The sequence below is a fragment of the Mesocricetus auratus genome, unplaced genomic scaffold, assembly GCF_017639785.1.
Source record: "Mesocricetus auratus isolate SY011 unplaced genomic scaffold, BCM_Maur_2.0 Super-Scaffold_6730, whole genome shotgun sequence".
NCBI lineage: Eukaryota > Metazoa > Chordata > Mammalia > Rodentia > Cricetidae > Mesocricetus > Mesocricetus auratus.
Window position 1 is genome coordinate 78,252,811 of NW_024429184.1, and position 21,292 is coordinate 78,274,102.

A 21,292-nucleotide genomic window follows, 5' to 3' on the forward strand; every position below is an offset into this window, starting at 1 on the left:
AAAAAAAAAAGCAACCAAGATGTCCTCATGCCCCTTGACTAGTTCTTTCCCTGTGGTGACTCTGGATAGCCAGCCTGCAGCTGCAGGAGGGCGGTGGCTGCTCCCTGCCTGCTGTGTTTCCTTCTGTAGTGCTATCCTTGTTTCCTCTGTGGTCTCTCTCCCTGTTAATTCCTCCCCAGTAAGCTCTCCCTCACCGTTTCTAATATTTTCTTTCACCTGCCTCCATCATTTCAGAGAGAGTCTCTTACCATAATACGCTGCTTATTGGAAACTTCTTACCATGCCTCCAGCTTCCCTTCAATCTCTTCCTCAAATATTCTTTCTAATTTTTTCAAACCATTAGTATTTAAGCTTATGATAGGGGGAGGAAACTTAAACAACCCTTCTTATGCAGTGCATGTTTTCTTTGTTGCTTTTGAAGAATCATGTTCATAGGTTTAATGTCCTGCTCTGGCAGTTTAATCATTAGTGCAAGTATTACTTTTATGTGAAGTTTTGTAATATAATTTATTTTTCTGCATTATAACACAGTGCCAGTGGTGGTTGTCCTGAATTCTTTCTGTCACCATCTTTTATTAACACTGAAGAAGAGTAACTTATTGAAATTGGATTTAGTTTTGATCTTGAATCAGTTGCTTTTCTTTTGGATTCTTATTTTTATGTGTATAAATACTTGCCTAACAAGAATCTTTTAAGCATTTATTAGGATTCTACATCAGTACTTTGAAAAGAAATAATACTTTAAAATTAGAGACAATACTGACCACATTTTGTATAACATGCTTCCAAGCTGTGTGATTTAGTTTATTCTATTACTAGATTTTTATTTATTCTTATCCATGGCTGAAGAAGTAATCTATCTATCTCAATTTTATTTTCCTGTTTCCCTGACCATGTCATTACATACAGACCACTTACTAGTAAATTATTGGGGATAAAAATGAACAATTCCGGCCGGGTGTTGGTGGCATACGCCCTTAATCCCAGTTCTTGGGAGACAGAGGCAGGCGCTTCTCTGTGAGTTTGAGGCCAGCCTGGTCTACAAAGTGAGTTCCAGGACAGGCTCCAAAAGGCAACACAGAGAAACTCTGTCTTGAAAAACAAAACAAAACAAAACAAAACAAAACACAATTCCCAGCATGTTGTTCTTTTTCTAAAACCAAAAACTAAATCGTGTGTGTGTGTGTGTGTGTGTGTGTGTGTGTGTATGTGTGTGTGTGTCCACGAAGGCCTGCTTGTCTGCATGTGTACCGTGTGCATGCAGTATCCATCGAGGCCAGAATAGGTTGTCATTGCCTGGAACTGGAGCTTCTGATGCTTGTGAGCCATTGTGTAGATGTTAGGAAATGCAACTGTGTTCTCTGCAAGACCAGCAGAGCAGCAAGTGCTCTTAACCTAGGAGCTGCCTCTCCAACCTACACGGTATTTATTTATTTATTTACTTATTTATTTATCTACTTATTTATTTATTTCATGTTGTTCGCCTACATGTATGTCTGTGCACTACCTGAATGCCTGGTGCCAAAAGATGGCATCAGATTCCCTGGAACTGGTGTTACAGATGCTTGTGAACTAACATGTGGGTGCTGGGAATCAAACTTGGATTCTCTAGAAGTGGGGGAGCCAGTGTTCTTCAGTGCTGTCTCTCTAGCTCATGTAATTCTTTTTTTTTCTCCTCAAGACAGGGTTTCTCTGTGGCTTTGGAGGCTGTCCTGGAACTAGCTCTTGCAGACCAGGTTGGTCTTGAACTCACAGAGATCCACCTGCCTCTGCTTCCTGAATTCTGGGTTTAAAGGCATGTGCCACCAACTCCCAGCTCTCATGTAATTCTTAATATAGAGAATTCTTTATCAGTATGTTGACTCATGCAGAATTGTTAATGTTTTTCTTGCACCTACAGAAAACCCAGCAGTTCCATCTTGGGTAGTATTTGTATTTTCATATTCAGGTATAGTTATATCTTAGTGTCTGTGGGGGATTTGTTCCAGAACCTCTGGATTATAAAACAAAATAAAACCAAAACCCTTAGAGGGACTGGACCCATAACCCCAGCACTCGGCATGCCGAATTAGGAGAATCAGTCTGAGTTTAAGGCTAGTGTGGGCTACAAAGTAAATTTGGGTTAACTTGAACTAGAGTAAGATCTGTTTGAAACAAACAAACAAACAAATCCAAATCCATAAGAAAGAAGAAATCCCTGTTATAAAATGGTATAGTATTTGAATGTAACTCACACACCTTTCTACTTCAGTGGTTCTTGGATTATATACAAGCCCTCATCATTGTACTATTTGTCGTTTGGGGCAATGCCAACAAAAAAACCTGAATGTTCAGTTTTTCCATTCATAGTTGGTGGAAATTCTGAATGTGGAGCCAGGGGTATGGAGGGCTCACTGTAAATTTTAGCTTCTTTATTTGAGACATCATGATTACTGTGTACCTACCACCATTGTTTTAAAGAAACAAAATGTGCTGAAAGTGTGAGGAGGGTGACACCAGGGGCTTTAACCCTGCTGCTTTCCCCTTTCCTCTCAAAGTTGTCCTAAATTTGTTGTTTGGCATTTCTGTGTTATTTCTTTATGTTAATTAGTAATTAGTTTTAAAACATACCTACTTTAGAATTAATTGCATTGCAGACAATCATTTGTAATGTTTTATTTAACTTAAACATTTCAAGAGCTTTGTGCTTGCTAAGCATGAATCTGGTTCATTACTTTTTTTTCACTATTTAGTATTCTAAATGAATATCACAACCTACTTTTACTGAATGTTCAGGGTGCTGTTTTAAATGATGCTGCTGTTAACATTTTTGTATATATGCATATACACATAATTTTGTATATGTATATACACATATATAATTTTGTGTATATATAATTTCTTTAGGTTATAATACATAAAGTATGTGTGCAAATTGGGCTACAAATTATGGTAGGTTAATCTTTAGGATACAGTTACCATTATTTAATAGCTTCCATGACATCCTCTTGTGAAAATGTCTCTTTCAAACTCATTTTCCCTAGATAGGAAAATGTAGACTATTATGTGAATAATAAATGAAATCAAATGTTATGATTTATGGTAGGAATCTATTACATGGATATAAGCATTATGGTGTCATTTTAAAATGTTAATAAAAGTCATGATTGTCATTTTAGTTTTGGTATTTTCTCTGTTTTGAGTTTTGAATGTAAGTTAAATGTTCCATGGTTAATCTGGTATCCCTGGGTCACAGGTAAAATGTAGTCACTGAGCAAACTATTCATATGTTCACTTTAATAGCAGAATATCAGCTCAAGTCCACAGCTCTTATGTATTTAGGGTCATTTGATTAATCATTGGTAATGGATCAGTCAGCTTCCTTTTCAAAGCAATTAGATGATGTTCTTGTATTAGCATTATTTAATAGCTTTAGTTTTGACCTAGGTAAAAGAGTTCAGTAACAGGTAGTTTTTTTTTTTTTTAAGACTAGTTTGGAATCAGGGAAGATATTGGTCAGCAAGAGATCTACATTTTTAAATTTTGCAGTGTATCCTTATATGATATTTGACTTGCTGTGTAGGATGCTTGTAGGTGGATTTTTCATGTCCTGGGAGCCACTTCCAGGTTACCACACAGAGATTTATATTAACTGTAAATGCTCGGCCACTAGCTCAGGCTTGTTACTAACTGGCTTTTACAGCTTAAACCATTTCTATGTGCTGCCCTGAGGCTTGTGGCTTTTACCTGTATCCCATTTTGTGTGTCCGACTTATTCTCTGTCTGGTGACTCTTCTAACTCCACTCTTCCTCATTCCTTCATTCTTAGTTTGCCTTTCATGCCTAACTTTATCCTGTTCAGCTATTGGCCAGTCAGCTTGTTTATTAGGCCAATCATAGCGACACATATTCACACAGTGTACAGAAGGATTATTTCACAGCAGGCGCTTTTGAACCAGTAGCCAATTAGGAACTGTGCAACCATAGGTCAGTTATGCAAAGCCTCAGTTTTCTCTATCTATGAAACTAGTGTCTGCCTCACCAAAGGTTATTGTTACTGTTACCTATACAGCATAAAACAGGAGTGCTCACCACCATTGTGCTAAGTAATAATGACAGTGCTGAAGTGGGTTAAGCAAGGAAGAGTGCTATTGCCATGAGTTTGAGCTATCCTTGACTGAATAGTTAGTTTCAGCCAGCTTGGGTTAGCGAGTAAAGATCCTATTTCAAAACAACAAAATAGAAAAAAAAACAAAAACCAACAACAATAAAATTGTACTTGGGGTTCAATACTCTTGGATATAGGACAAGGCAGCCCAACTTGTTCACACTTGCAATCCTCTACATCCGGGCCCAAGTACTTGGACTGTAAGCGTTGTCAGGCAGCTTGGTTTTGGACTACAGTTGAATGTTTGTTTTTGAGACAGGGTCTTGTATAGTCCAAGCTGGCCTTGAACTCATGATCCTTTTGCCTCCATCTTCCAAATACTGGAATTATAGGCATGTACCCACTCTATGTGGCTTACACTACAGTTTTTGTGGGTCTAATAATCTGAAAGTAGTATCTAAATTATTGGCTTTTAGATTTATGATGAATAAAGCTAGAATAATATGAAATACTAGTGATAAAAAAGGATATTCTAAAAATAACATGTTTTGTGGGTTCTTCAGAAAATGTTTTTTGAAGGGGAAAACAAGATATTATATGTCACATATCCACAGGCCAGGGTGAGGGGCTTGCCTGGGAAAGGCTGGTATTCAAGAATACAAGAATGTCTGCAATGTATCATAGATTCCTACCATAAAGTTAAATTGTAGATCAGAAGGGTGGCACTAAACTGGCACAGAAATGGTAAGACTTCTTGTGTTGTTTGTCCATTACTGTCTGAAGCTTTGGGTGATAGGAGAATAGTTTGACAGCCGCACTGACTTAAATGCTTCCTGTAAGTTTGGTTTCATTCAATTTACTGACTTATTTTTGGGTGCTTGACAGACTGAGAATCTTGTTGTAAGTCTGTCACAAGTGGCTTTAAGTGCCTCTTGGCACTTCTCAGTGAGTTGACACTATGTTAAGGTGGCTGTGAACAGAGATGAGTATTTGAGAGCTGACATACAGGTGGAAAGAGAGATGGAGAGAGACTCCAATCATGATTCATGAATGAATGAACCTGTCAGGAGTCAAAAAGTTCCCTGGAAGAAACAGGCTGCTGGTATTGGAGGATGAAGGACATGGTTAGGAGCTGGGCTTGGGCAGGCAGCATTTTCAGGAAACCCTGTTTGCATAAGGAAGTGGAAGGAAAGTTCAGCACAGTTTACCCTGAGCTGACATCCAGAGGGCAGTGGAAAAGTGACAGCAGAGCTGTGGGTGGCTCAAACAATGGAGCAGGAGTGGAGGTGAGGCCAGAGAGCAGGCATGGGCAGGGCTAGTGTCTCTCCTTTCACAACCAGGGCCCTTGTTTGTTTCCTCACAGTGTTGTGGCATCCTTTCTGACTCAGCCTTTCTAGGGCTGGGATCACAGATGCCATTCTGGCTTTGCTCTGAGGGCTTTTCTGTACTTTTGTTACTGTTCCTTCCCCTGTTGGATCTGGCTCTAGGCCTTCTTGGTTAGTATCCTCAGCTGTTGAGTGTAGTTGAGGGCTTAGCTATACTCACCTGGTATAATCTAGTCAGTCTATGTCTACACTGCTAAACCCAGCTGGAGACAGGTACATAGTTGGATTAAGGGTCACTTTATTTCCCTAATCAGCAATTTCACCTTGATTCTCAGGCTGTCCTTGCCTTGAGTTTTGTTTTGTTTCTTTTCTCAGAATGACTGCAGTACTTTTCTATCCCATTTCTCTGTTCACATCCAGAGATCATCCCAACTGCCTGCCATGGCTCTGTCGCTTCCTTTTTTCTCCTAACTATAACCTGATCTGCCTCATCTTTTAAAATGGTACATCTACATTTGCCTTTCCCCTCAAATCCCTCCCACTCTTTCAACACTGTCTTACTTCCTTTGTCCACAGTCCACCTTTTGCAGTTTGTCTCTTCTTGTTTCCCTGCAGCTTTTTTGCTCTTTTGTTCCCATCATTTCCAAGGCTTTGCTTTCTGAGGTCATCTTGTTGTTGCTTCTAGAGCTTCCTATGTATTTTCACTTTTTTTCCTTCACCAGACTGAACAGAGATTTATCAATAAAAACCAAAAAAGAACTCCCAAGAGTGGGAGGGGTTCCAAGTGGATAATACCCCTATCCTCACTTCTTACCTGACTATGTCTTTGGTGGTTTTTGTACATCTCTTAATTCATGGTGGCCATCAGGGCTCTGCTCTATGTTCCCCTAGCATCTTGATCCCTCTTCGGGGGTGTTAGGGTTTATCCAGTCTGTATCTCTAAATCAAAAGAGGTTTTGAACAGCACCTCCATCTATCTGTTAGAGATCTGAAATTATGTATGCAGCCATCATCAGTCTTTATTGTCTCCTTCAAATTGCCTAAATCATCAGCAAACATCATTTTTACTTCCTGCATTCTTTTGTTTATCTGACCCCACATCACATGAGTTTCCCATTTTATACCTTCTCCAGAAAGTGTAGCAGTGTAACTAGTTCCATTGCCAGTAGTTTCTGACCCTGCTGTCAGTTTGATTTCTATACTTCAAAGGAAGTCTTTAAAATACAAAACCGAATTATGTCACCCTGAAGGTCTTTCAGTAGTTTCTCACTGTTCAAGATCAAAGTCCAGACTCCAAGCTGCGATTTTACCTCTGCCAATATTGTCAGCATTGTTCATCATTACTTTTTCTATTCTAGTTCTGAGTAAACTTTTAGAGCCTAAGGATACTTTCCCCCCCTCACTTGTGCCCAGTCTTCCCTGGGATCTCAGCTTCCCTGATCAAATTTAAGTCTGGGGAATATGCCTATTTTGTTTCCTCACACTACTTGGTATGTAACCCAGCCTGGCTTCCAGATGCTAGGATCACAGATGTGTGCCATTACTCATGTGTCCAGGCTGTTCCCTACCTTCCCCATGGAGCAATTCTTTGAGCTGCTTTTTTACTATCACTGAATGTGTTACAGATTTTTTGAGAATAGTGCTTGCCTTGTGTCTAGTGGTATTCCTAACATCTAGTATAATGTATACCATGTTACAGGTAATATACTTGTTATAGGAACACCCAGATGAACAGTAAAATCTTTTGAGATCTACTATGCAGCTGTAGTAGTGTGTGTAGTGATAACAGTAACTAAAGCATCAAGGTACAGATGGGTGAAACACTTGACCACAGCAAGTATTAGACAGAAAAATTATCTATGTGTACTACAGCATCCCAGAGTTAACAAACTGGGTGTTGTGTAGAGAATGTTTGTGCATGTAGGTTTCAAAGATTGGTGGCCATTGCCAAGGCCACCACATGAAATCCAAACCATGTTGCCGACTGTAATGTAGTCTCAGTCACCAGTTGTTTCTAGTCATTAAAGAATTATTTATATATATGTAGGCACACATGTGCCATAGTGCACTCAGGTGGAGGTTAGAAGGCAACTTTGAGAATAGGTTCTCTCCTTCCACCATGTGGGTCCTGGGCATCAAACTCGTAGCCAGGCTTGTCTACAAGTGGCTTTCCCCATGGACCCATCTCACCAACACTCAGCCATTTTAAACTTCCCCAAATAGGTAAAAATAGCATTAAACACTAAGCATTAACAATCTTATCAGACTTATTGCTTTTACAGCTTTCTTACTGTCTACAGTATATAGTAGTATGTATTATGCTTTAAATGTTATGTGTATGCTTTCCCAGGTTTTTGTTAGCACTCTAGTGCCCATCTTTGACTGTTGTAACATTGAGTTGATATAAGTCTTTTCCTCCTGGGGTGAACTCTCCAAGGTGAGTTTTCAGGGGTAGAGGTGCAAACACTGTGAAGTTTAGATTTGGGGCTGCCTGTGCTTTTCCAAAATGGTTATGTGAAAAGCAGACAGGAGTGAAAAATACAAGAGTTCTCAGGGATGTTGGCGCATTGGAGCGGGTGACAGGAGAGGAAAGCTGATCTGTGTCTGTAAACTTTTCCTTTCATTGGTCTCATTTGTATGAGGTTTCATAAACATTTTTGATAAGTATAAGGAAAAATTTGTATTAGAAGACAACATATTTAAATGCAAATATCTTTTAAAGTGTAAATGAAAATTTATGTTGACTGCAACTCTGTTAATTTGTAGAAATTAATTTTTAATTAAAAATTGTTTGAGTGGGTGTGTGTAGGCCAAGGGATAACTTTTGGGAGTCTATTTCCTCCTTTCATTGTGTGCCTGGTGATTGAATACTTTTACCACTGAACTTGATTCCTGGCCATGTAGGAATTTAAAATTCATTTAAGGTTGTATATTTAATAGTGAGACACATAGCTGAATTGTTTCACTTGTATTTGGATTGCCTTTAGAGACATATGTTTTGATTTGATGTTGTGCTAGTGCCCTTTTTGTCAGGTCTGTGACAGTCAAGCGCACTGTGACATTGGAGACATTTCATTGTATCATGTAATGAACAGTTTATGAAGATGCCCGTGAAGAAGTCCTTGTGTCTCAGTGCGCTGAACTGGGTTATGCTTCCTTCTAACTGGTGGCTGGTTCATGTCTATTGAGTTGTCAGCAGTGTGCCCATCTGCCTCTTGTCTTTGCTTCAATATGGGTTTTGGGATTAGACTTTGCCAGATCCTTATTCCTTGAGAGAGAAAACATGTTTAAGTCTTTCAGAAAGCATTTTGGTGTAAACATAGTATGAATGGTTAATTTTATTCTGCCTCTGCCTTTGCAGATTTCTGCTTTAAAATTTTGTTCTATGATGATAAGCAGTAGAGAGCTATCCCAATGACCTTTAGTTGGTTATGCAGGTCGTTAATAGTAGACTAGAGTTGAATGCAGAAAGCACTACAGAATAAAATATAGAGTGCTGTATAGTTTATGTATAAATATATTTAGGTAGCGTGCTAATCAAAGTATTTAGTTTATTTCCTAAGAGACAGAAGTATAGAATAGGAGGCTTTTACTCGAAAGTCCTGATGTGCTGCGTAGATACATGCCATGTCCATATGGTATATTTCTTTTTTAATTATGTGCATATGTGTGTGGGGGTATGCGTATATGAATGCAGGTGCCCATAGAGGCCAGAGGAGGGTGTCAGATCCCTTGGAGCTAGAGTTACAGGCTGCTGTGAGCTGCTATGGGTGCTGGGAACTGAACTTGGGTCCTCTGGAAGAGCTGCACATGCTCTTAACATTAACTGCTGAGCTATCTCTCCAGCCCTTTATATTTCTTTTAAAAGCTAGTTTGCTTGCTTGTTTGTTTTCAAATGGCAGAGCATCTTGGAAGATGGCTCAGTGGTTAAAGTGCTTACCATGCAATTGTGAGGAATGGAATTCGGAAACCCATGCAAATGCCAGGGGGGCATGTCAGCTCGCCTATAATTCCAGCTTGAAAGTGGAGACAAGCTGGCTGTTAAGACTGGCCATATCGCCAGGCGGTGGTGGTGCACGCCTTTAATCCCAACACTCAGGAGGCAGAGGTAGGCGGATCTCTGTGAGTTCGAGGCCAGCCTGGTCTACAGAGTGAGTTCCAAACAACCTCCAAAGCAATACAGAGAAAGCCTGTCTCGAAAAATCAAAAAAAAAAAAAAAAAAGAAAGAAAGAAAGAAAGAAAGAAAGAAAAAAGACTGGCCATATCAGGAAGCTCTGGGTTGGGCCTGTTTGAGTCAATATAGTTGAAGAGGGATGGAAGATGATTCCTGATATCAACCTTGTATCTCCACATACATGCTACACACCTGCAAAAAAAAAATCTGTGTGTACCACACATACATAAACACATGCACAATGACACACATGTGCACATACATGAAAAAGGGAAAAAACAAAAAGCAACAGTTGTGCCCTGTTTACTTGACATTGGTAACAGTTTTGCTGTGACTGATAGAGCTTGAATAGAGTTACTTAAATCTAGATGAGTGGTCTGTCAATGAATTGTTACTGTCTAAAGAAATAAAACTGTATTGCTTATTTTTCTCTCCTTCTCTCAGGTCATTTGGATCCAGGATTCCTAGCAAGTGACAAAACATCTGTTGGCAATGCACCACTTAATGAAGAAATTAATATTGCCTCTTCAGATAGTGAAGTGGAGATTGTGGGTGTTCAGGAGCATGCAAGGTAGGCCAGTAATTGGGGTTACTCTGATACTTAGAATTGTGACTCTATTTAAATCAAATGAGTGATAGGAAAATGGTAGATTGGGCCTGGAGAGATGGCTCAGCCCTTAAGAGCTCCGGCTGCTCTTTCAGAGGTCCTGAGTTAGATTCCCAGCAACCACATGATGGCTCACAACCATCTCTAGTGGGTTCCAATGTCCTCTTTTGGCTTAAAGGTATACATGTAGATGGAGCACTCATACATAAAATAAATAAAGAATGAACCTAGAGGAGTTTAGACTGCAGTGACATACAGATGTGTCTGAACTGAGGTACCTAGTAGGGTTTTGTCATCCTTTCTGCAGGGGTTTTTCAGCTAAACCAATGAATTTAAGAATACTGAGTTAACTCAGGAGTGGCAACTCTGCCTCATGGAAGTTAGTGTTGTCTTGGGTATCACCAGTCAGTGCCTCTGCCAGAAGTGTGCCTGTGTAGCTTCCTTTTCTCATTTCTATTTTTATGGTTGCTTTCCCTGTTTGTAGGAGATGAGTTTTCTCCTCTGATCTTTATCATTTCTTCTTTTCCTGACTTAACAAAAAACCTTTTCCTCATAAATTCTCTAACTTTTTTAACCTTTTCTTTTTAATCCGACTCTCCTATCAGATGAGGAAGAAAGAACTACTGATTTTTCTTTCCTTGGTTTTAACATGTTTTTGCCATTGTTTCATTCCTTACATTGTTTCTTAGAAGACACTGTCCTTTTAAGTCCTGTATTAGGATCTTTCTGGATTTTTCCTACAGTGACACCCTATTGGCAGATTGATTTGGTTAGATTGTCTACAGTGACATCTATTGACAGATTGACATGGTTAGACTGTCTACAGTGATACCTATTGGCAGATTGACATGGTTAGATTGTCTACAGTGACACCTATTGGCAGATTGACATGGTTAGATTGTCTACAGGGATACCCTATTGGCAGATTGACATGGTTAGATTGTCTACAGGGATACCCTATTGGCAGATTGACATGGTTAGATTGTCTACAGTGACACCCTATTGACAGATTGACATGGTTAGATTGTCTACAGTGACACCTATTGACAGATTGACATGGTTAGATTGTCTACAGTGACACCCTATTGGCAGATTGACATGGTTAGATTGTCTACAGTAACACCCTATTGGCAGATTGACATGGTTAGACTGTCTACAGGGATACCCTATTGACAGATTGACATGGTTAGATTGTCTTTTGTTTGGCCAAAGCACATCCTTGTTCTGGTTTTCTATATTCCTGTCACGTCTTCCTTCTTTATTGTTTCCTTATGCCTAGAGATGTGGCATGCCTTTCTTTTTAGCTTCTTTGCTCAACTTTCTTTCATCATGAACTTTTTAGCTCCATGATGAAATTTTTTAAAAAATTTATTCATTTTATTGTATCTGTGAGTGTTCTGACAGCATGTATACATGTGTAACACATTCATACTTGGTGCCTGCAGAGGTCTGACAGATTCCCTAGAACTGGAATAAGGGGTAGTTGTAAACTACCACATAGAGGGTGGGAATTGAACCTGGATCCTCTTCAAGAGCAACAACTGCTCTTAACTGCTGAGCTTTCTTTCTACCCCTGGCACCCCCCCCCCCAACATTATGGTGTCTAGGACTAGTTTTATCACTAAAGACTTTTGATTTAAAGTCTCAGAGTCTTCTTAGCCCTAACTCATATGTGTATAGGTACCATCTCCAGTATACTCTTCCTAACTTCAGGATTTGATCTGGAGTATGCTCTCTGAACTAAAGGTTAAATGCACTGTTTATGGTGACCTTGTACTGTTGTGGTGAGCTCCTGGCATTATTTGAATTTATTACCATTTCCAGATATTCCTTTGGGGGCAGTTCACTTCCACAGTATGTTCCATGCTAGTAAGATGCAGACTTGCTGGGTCCCTAGCTCTTCTGCGTCTATTTAAGTCTTGGTATGTGACCCTCATGCCAATGTTTTCCTTTGTCTTTGGTCTTTTCCCCTTTTCTTCCTAGATAGGTAGGTTACTGCCTGTAGTGCTCTGTGGGTATAGAACTGATGGTCCTTCAATAACCTCTTCTGAGACTTTAGTGAATAAGACTCCTAACATTTTGCATAATGTTGTTTTAATACTCAGCAAGGGAATTGCAGAAGAATCATTGCATTTCAGACTGTTTCATGGACCCAGTTGTTAACATCAATATTAAAAAGGAACAGGGGAGGAAACCAGCATCTCCCTAAAATAACAAGGATGCATTTTGTTTTCATTTAGAAAAAATAGCTAGATGCTTAAGTGGTCACCTTCAGGCTGTGTAAGTGAGGGCAAAAATGATGAGTCTTTAATATTATTCTCTTAGAATAGTAAGTCATGTCAAAAATTTCTATATTGTAAGGAAATTGCCTCTGTGAAGTTTCAGTATATGATGAATAAGAAATCCTATCAGGGCCGGGCGTTGGGGGCGCACGCCTTTAATCCCAGCACTCGGGAGGCAGAGGCAGGCGGATCTCTGTGAGTTCGAGGCCAGGCTGGACCGATAGCCTCCAAAACAATACAGAGAAACCCTGTCTCGTAAAAACCAAAAAAAAAAAAGAAATCCTATCAGATTTTGTTTATATTTTTCTAATATTTTTGAGAATGAGGTCTAGATATTTTTAAAAAATTATAAAATTAAGAATAAGCTAGGCATAGTGCTATATATGCCCAACTAAGCAGATAGCCATACTAAGCAGTATTTGAGAGCTGAGGCAGATGAATAGCAGGCTGGAAGTTAGCCTGGGCTACATAGTGAGACCTTATCAAAACAGAAACAAAAACTCCTTCAAAATGTGTCCCTAGGTTTTTTGATTTCATTGCTGGTCCTATGCAGATAGTATGTAGCCTGTATCTGCTCTAGTTTGGGGCTGGGCCAATTAAAACTCAGCTAAATATGTTCCCTACCCCATGCCTTTCATAATACAGGAAAGCATATGGGTTAACTATGAAAATTGTTTTGTTTTCATTTTGATGCCTCAAGAACAACTCTGTGTGGCTTATAAAAACCATTGTAGAAATTCCATACCTGTTGTTATAAATTATATTTCTCTACCGTATCCTATTTTACAAAGTAATTGAAACATTTCTCCAACACCATCCTGTTTTGTACACTTTAAAAAAGTGACTCTGTTGGTAAAGTGCTTGTGGCATGAAGCCTGAGGACCTGATTTCTGATCCGTAGCACTTAGGGCACTGTAACCCCAGTGCTGGCAGAGCCTTAAGGCCCCTTGGCCAGCTAGTCTAGATGGATTGATGAGCCTCAGGTTCAAGTGTCTCAGGGGGAAAAAAGAAGCGATCAAGGAAGACTGCTGAAGTTTTCTGTAGGCCTCCACATGTAGGTGTGTACATATAAAATGGGTGCATATGCCACACACATACACGCTTGTGCAAGGATCCATATGAACACATACATTAACCTCTGCCCCCCCCAAGTTATTTTTCTGTACTCAAAAAAGCAAAACAAACATGTATTGGGCTGTGTTTTCACTGTAAGGAAGAAAAAAAACCACTGTTTCATTCATTTCCTGGATCTCATTCTATTTAAATGTTCTAGGTAATTAAACAATGAAAAAAAATGAATGCTTTACTGCTTATAACACACCAAACAAGTCATAATGTATACCTTAATTTTTGGAAAGTGTTCATTTTTAAGTAGCCAGCACACAAATCAGAGCACAGGCAGGCATTCTCTTGTGGCCGCACTCGGTAGTCTTGACTTCTGGGCAAGAAAGAGAAAGATGCGACAGAGCCTAAATGGGGGGGGGATTATTAGGGGAAGAGATCATAAAAAGGGAGAGGAGAGAGGAAGAGGGGGGAAGAGAGATAGGGAGACGGGGAGATGGAGAGAGGGAGAGGGAGGGAGGGGGGAGAGAGAGAGAGCGAGCATGGGAGGTGGGCAGGACCATTTTAAAAGGGAACGTAGTGAGTGTGTGCAGGTGGTGCTCTTAGTGGCTGCAGCTGAAGGCATATCCTGTGAGAATTCCCAAGGACAGGCCAGTACAGATGCCTGAATACTATTAACTTCCCCAGGCCATTCTCCCAGTGACTTTGAACCTGACTTCCAACAAATCCTAGTCACTGATGACCCTGGAGATCATGTTACCACCTTCTGTAATTCTCAGAGGTGCCCAGCTTGACTCTTAAAAAAAGTGTATTTTTTTTAATTGTGTGGAGGTGTGGGCACATGAGTGCAGGTGCCATCAGAGCCCAGAGGTGTCAGATCCCCTGAAGCTGGAGAGGTGGTTGTGAGTCACCAAAGGTGGGTGCTAGGAACTGAACTCAGGGCCTCTGCAAGAGCAATAAGCCCTTTTAGTCCCCCAGGCACCTTTCATGGGACTGTGCAGTTTGTGGCAGTTCTCTTTGGGAGCTACCCACCTGGCTACAGCTTTCTAGAGCCAGAAAAACTCTGGACCAGAGAGGTGTGGCCATCATATCATCAAGGGGATTTAAAATTTTAGACTGACCCAGGTGGTCCGGGCCCGTTCTTATCCTTAGGTCTTTCAGGTGTTCCTGTGTCCTAATCATCCCTTTCACTTACGGTGATTAGAATTGCTTGTAACACAATACAGAAGAGATCATTTAGTTAAATATGTAATCATCTCCCGTCCTCTTTGACTGTTCACTCTTCAGTAGGAAATGCAGACTTTAAACCTCTCACTCTCACTCCCTGCTCCTACACCAGATACTTTTCTAGAATCTGTTTTGATGTTTAACAAATACCCCTGAGACCAGGCAGCAGTCCTGTGGATCAAACAGAGTAGTATTTCAGCTGTCATTTGAGGAAGGCATAGTGACTTAGAGGATAGTAAACCTGACTGGAGATGAGATTTTGCTTTAGTTCTATACTTACGTTGCGTTTCATCCTTGGTTCTTCTCTTCTGTAAAATACGGATTAGATTAGATCCCTTTAAACCACTGACCATAATTCCTTTGGAAGAGTAACAATGGGACTTTATATCCCTTAGTTTAGATATTGCAGAAATTCTGCAAAGATTACATTGACTGCCTTGGTGGCTACTTAGTTCCTGAATTCTTACTAATTCTCTAGGTAGCTTTACTTAAAATAGAATGCTTGTGTAAATGAGCTTTTGAACTTTTAGAGAACTTCATACTTTAAGATGGTTCATTTTACCTATAACAATTTAAAGTAGACTTGTTTCAAAGTTCCTTGACCTGACAATTAAGAGTACTATGACCAGGTAAATCCTGTCACCTATCTCGATCTGTAGACCATGGGTAATGACTTTCATTCAATCTCATAAGGTTTTTGGAATTGTCTGGTGAGGTAACATAAGCAGGTAACATAAGCATAAGTATCCCATAAGCAATTTCTGTAAATGCTCCACTTCATAGTTACCCAGTCTGTGTTTACTTAACAGACTGTAAGGCTTGGGATTATAGATTGTGGTGTGGGTTCCTTATTTTAATACCTTGACTAGCTAGTCTTTGAAAATATTGTAGCCTCTGGCTTCGTGTCGCCTTGGCCCATTTCTGAACAGATTTTCTGTTTCTGGTACTTGGGAAATCTGTGTTCTGAGCCAGGTGTGATGCCCATACCTGTAATTCTAGCATTCAGGGTGACAAGGTAGGTGGATTAGTGTGAGTTCAAGGCCATCTTGTGATACCTAGTCAGTTTAAGGCTAAACTGGGATACATAGCAAAGCCTTGTCTCAAAACCCAAATAAAACAAAACTGAAAACAACCAACCAACTAAAACAGAAACAGAAACTGTATTTGCCCTGTGCCTTGGCCCCAGTGGCTCTGTTCTTCCATAGTTCTCTTAATTGTCAGCAGACCTGTTTAAAAGAACAGGTAGATAGTCTTTTGGGCAGTGTATGGTTTAAAAGCAGTTGTGTTTCCAACCGTTATTATGTGTGTGATAACGTGATGGATACACTCATGTCATGGTGAGCGAGCATGTAGTATTCAGAGAATAACTGTGTTGATGACTGAGCTCTGGTTGTCAGGCTACCAAAACCCATGCCACTTGTTATTTCACACATGAGCTACATGGGTACAATCAATGATTTTAGATGTGGGGTCATAGCTCGAGCCTTTTGTCTTCCTCTCATTTGAGTCAGGACTTCTTAGTGCTTCCTTCAGGGGCTCTGGTTTATCGTTTGGCTGGAACATGAAATTCAAGCTGCTGTTGTGTGTGAACCCGTTTTCTCCTGGTGAGCTCATGTGACTCGTTAATGGTATAGTTCTTCCCTCCTGTGTGCTTCAGCCCTGTTCCTCTCGCTGAGACGCAGTGAGACAATTCAGATCTTTTGTGCAAGGTGTAGAAAATGTATGGGAACATAAAATAGCATTATTTTCACTACTTAAAAATTTTTTCTTTAAAGATTTATTTATTTTTTATATATACACCAGATTCAATTATAGATGGTTGTCAGCCACCATGTGGTTGCTGGGAATTGAACTCAGGACCTCTGGAAGAGCAGTCAGTGCTCTTAACCTCTGAGCCATCTCTCCAGCCCCTCTGAGCCATCTCTCCAGCCCCTACTTTTAAATTTTATCTTTCATTTTATGCGCATTGGTGTTTTGTTTGTGTGTGTGTTAGAACCCCTGGAACTAGAGTTACAGAGTCTTGAGCTGCCATGTGGGTGCTGGGAATTGAACCTGGGTCCTCTGGAAGAGCAGCCAATACTCTTAACCACTGAGCCATCTCTCCAGCCCCCTGTCTTCACTTTTTTTTTTTGGCGGGGCATGGGGAGAGGTGATTGAGATGAGATTTCTCTTTGTAGCTTTTGGAGCCTGTCCTGGAACTCACTAGACTGGCCTTGAACTCATAGAGATGCCTCTGCCTCCCAAGTGCTGGGATTAAAGATATACACCACCACCACCACCTGGCCTATCTTCACTATTTTTAGCATGGTTATTTAATTGTGCTACAAAACTTATTTTAAATGCAGATTTTTCTTGTTTCAACTAAGATTGTTCATTTCTATCCTAGAAATCGGTGAGTCCAAAGAAAAGCATCTTCCCTGTTGTCAGTGACTGAGTTGACTTGAGCCCTTGGCTTTTAAAATAAACTTGCATAATAGGATTGGTAAAGTGTTGAAGAGTACAACTGAAGCCACATTATCTCATAGTTTTCTAATGGTAAGATTAACTGGACTTTATTCTTCACACAATTGCAGGTGTGTTCACCCCCGAGGAGGTGTGATACAGAGTGTTTCTTCCTGGAAGCATGGCTCTGGCACGCAGTATGTTGGCTCCCGGCAAACACAGTCATGGACTGCTGTGACTCCCCAGCAGACTTGGGCCTCACCAGCAGAAGTTGTTGACCTTACCTTGGATGAGGATAGCAGACGTAAATACCTACTGTAATGCAATGTCACTGTTTCTCTGCACTGTTCCCTCCCACTTCCTCCTCTTTTGACATGGAAGTTCATTGTCATAGCTTCAGCTTCAGAAGCTGTTTGTGGCATTTGTGGAATTGAAATTCATGGTAACCTCCCCCCCCCTTTTTATTAAAATATTCACTTAGGAAAATAACTTATCACAGAGAAAATAATTTTTTTCTTTTCCTCAATAAGAATATGAGAATGGTGGATTTTATTAGACAACTTCATTTTGCTTGGTGACTTATCTTAAAAAGTCATCCTCCATTTAGAATAATATTTTACTTACTAGTCAAAATGGATTTCAGGTTTTGAATCTTATATTTATTTTTCTGTATAATGAAATTAATATCTAGATGTGACCACCCTCTGTCTGCCTCACTGTCACTCCTACCCTAGGGCATTTGCACACATATCAGTCAGGTCCTTGCTGGCACCTGGTAGGGCATGTGCATTTAGAATACCCTTCCTTAAAAGTGGAAGACAGAAGTATTATAAAATATATTTTTTCTTTAGCTTACGTCTTCTGCCTTCTTTCCTGACATAGCTCCTTATAACTTGCCATTACACAAATAATCGAGACGCCCCCCCCTTTATTCCCAGATACTATTAAGGGGATTCAGTTGGTCTCCTTGTTGCAATAATTCATACTTCTTTGAGAGTTTCTGAAGAGTGCATTGAGAGGTCAGTGGGGAAATCTCTATCTCTCAGCTTTTCCCCTGGAACATGGAAACCTGTTACTTGAGTAGGAAGAACTTAAGAGGCTGTATGACATCCAAGTCTGTAGGCACTTGCAGATCTGAGAGGGAAGTGCCTTCTTTTGTAGCTGGTTGCGCCATAGAGGGTGTTTGACAACTGTTTAACTGGACCTCGTGTTGTGTTTGGGTAGTTTTCTTCGCCTTCTAAAATATATACATAAGAGAAATGAAAATAGACCATAAGAAATCAGATGCAAAGCACATTGATAGTACTATAAGTCTTACAGTATCTAAAAGGATTAGTAAAGGATAATAGACACTTCAGGGAATTTAGGAAATGCCAGCAGAGGAATTTTGTGGCATTAGTTACTTACTACCTTTTTTCCTATAATGTTGTAGTTACTAGTAAAGTATTTTAAAAAAGCAATACCTAGAATTAGAATACTATGTATTGTGAACAGGGGGGAGTGAAGTAATATTGTCTCAGAAGACTTCACGTTTTGTTTTTGTTTGCTTGTTACATGCGGTGTTGCTGTGTCCTTTTGCTCCCTCATTATGCCTTGGTGGCTCTTCCTGATCGTAGGATGAGACCTACCATTTTCATTCAGTGCACACATTGACCAGACCCATTTGTTCTACATAAAGCACTGTGTAGGGTGGATGCTGTGGAGGCCCCGAGAGGAATAAGACACAGCCTGCATGCTCATGCATGAGTCTGCCTGGCATTTTCTTTTTTCTTCCTCAAAGACAAGATTATTCCTTTATTCTCCTTCTTGGTACTTCAGTTCTTCGGTAGATCCCTTTGGTAGGTATATATGTGAGCATGTGTTCTTCAATCTTTTCTGTAGTATTCATTTGATCTGCCCTCTGTTCATCAACTTTACAGTTTTTTCTTCAGTCTATTACTAATTAGGCTTGAAAAATCATGACTCTCCAGTTTCAGAACATCATTTATCGCTCTCACCTGGCCACAATCTTAGACAGAAACCAAAGACCCAGAGGCCAGAGTGAAACAGGACTTTGAAAATTCATTGCTGATGTATCTTTGGACCTTCACATCTTGCTTTAGGATTAATTTATTGAGTTTTACTGTTACACATTTTTTTTTTACTTGAATTAAAATACTCAACAGAGGAGAGACGTAATTTCTGGTCTTTGTTTTCCAGAAAATCAATGGTAAGAGAATATAGTGGAGTGTTTGACTTGAAGTTTTCGCAGCTTATATCTCCCCTAGTATCAGGGCGCAGCCCCATTTTAAAGAATGTTTTTTGCATTACTTTTTTTCAGGTTGATAACATTTTGTTCAAGTCTATACAGCAGGTGATTTTTCCCTGACCGTTTTTTAGTTCCTATTAGCCATCCCCCTAACTTTGGGTGCACTGTGGATTGGCGACAGAATGGAGTTGTAACCAAACTCTTTTCTGGCCCTTTGCCTTTATCTTAGGTTGCACAAACAGATACTTATTCCGGATACAGGTCCCTGACTACTTGACTTGGTGCATCAAAACAGAGATTCAGGCATTAATATGCAACGAGTGAAGGGATGCTTGAAGCAGTCGGCTCTCTCTAGGAAGTATGGGACTTTCCCATCTAATAATTAATTAAGAGGGTGTTTGGACTCTCCCATTATTGTTACATCTAGGAGAGTGGAAGTGTAGTTTCTGGCAAGGTGTTAATCAAATTCTGTGACATATAACTCTCCTAATAAAGTATTGTTTCCTAATTAAAGTTTTACATTTGGTAACCTAAGTAGTTGTTTATGCTTTGCCAAGTCATTGTTTGAGGGATTCAGTGGGATCACAGATTGGTTTATGTCACAAATGTGGTTAATTTCCCTTCCCCTCCAATTTGAGAAAACCAGAGGAGCAGAAACCTGGTTGTTTGTCACTGTCGCAGCTCTGTGTGGCAACTACTGCTCTTTGTAGCTGTCTGTTCTTATAGATCAGTGGTTCACAACCCCTTTGAGGATTGAATGCCCTTTCACAGGGGCCTCCTAAGACCATCTGTATATCAGATATTTACGTTACAGCTCATAACAGTAGCAAAATTACAGTTATGAAGTAGCAATGAAAATAGTTTTATGGTTGGGAACCAGCACAACATGAAGAACTGTATTACGGGCTCACAGCGTTAGGATGTTGAAAATCACTGGCAAAGACTAACTGGATGCTGTCACTGGTAAGAGAACAGCCATAGCATGTGCTTGTCAGTCAGCACAGTTACAAGCATGACCTGCCTGTTTTGCTAGTGTAGTCATTTGTTCATGGACTGTTAGCAGATTAACACCATGAGTAACTTAAGATGAATTCATTGCTTGCTTTTTTGTTCTGTGTCACGCGGCTTGCAAAAGCCTAGGGCACAATTTTGTTTTAGTTTTGACTTTTTTCTTTTTTTTTAAAGGCAAAGAGCTGAGCCCCAATTCTGCTCTCCCGTATGTGTGTGATGTGACTTCCATGTGTATATAAAAACTGTTGCACCCTAACCAAACTTCCTCAGATTGTGCACTGTTTGTTTAAAATAATCACGTATTTTAGTTCAATGCTGTTGTATTTTTTCTTTTTATTTAAAACACTACTTATTCTCTAACAAATTTCAAAGGGTAGTGATCTTAAAAAAAATCACTGGAAGCTAGGAAATGTTTTTGTTGTTGCTTTGTTCTTTAAAGAGTGCAAAGGTCACTGAATCTTTTGCTCTTCTTACCTTGAACATGAATTGTCAGCCATTGTATGGCTAGGAACCAGTGCACTTGGAGTTAACAGATCTGCTGTTGCTGGGGACTGAGTGCGGACTTGATGCAGTGACGACAAATCATTGCGTAGAAGTAATGTTTTCCAAATGTGCAACTCAAGTTTGTAAAACGAGATTTGGTTCTTTACACCATTATTTAGTTTTTGTTTCCATTTAGTATTTAATGGTCTTTGGAGAAAAAAAATAAACAGAGTGTTATATATATTTTTTTGGTGCAAGATAAGATTTTGTTTTTTGAAATAAGTCTGTAGCATAAAGGTTAAACTATTTTAAGACAAAATAAAAATAGAGTGTATTTAAACAA

General features: G+C 39.8%; 1 protein-coding gene across 4 annotated transcripts in view; it reads left to right on the forward strand.

The window, feature by feature from the left end:
- The window catches only part of CUNH18orf25 (chromosome unknown C18orf25 homolog), a 69,451-nt gene extending 48,159 nt beyond the window's left edge, over positions 1-21,292 (forward strand). For all 4 annotated transcript variants that reach the window (XM_013118044.3, XM_005076468.4, XM_013118045.3 and 1 more), the window contains 2 exons: positions 10,032-10,158; positions 17,339-21,292. In XM_013118044.3, coding sequence (XP_012973498.1) covers positions 10,032-10,158; positions 17,339-17,528 — 317 coding nt within the window. In that variant the 3' untranslated portion in view covers positions 17,529-21,292. The remainder of the gene's footprint in view (positions 1-10,031; positions 10,159-17,338) is intronic.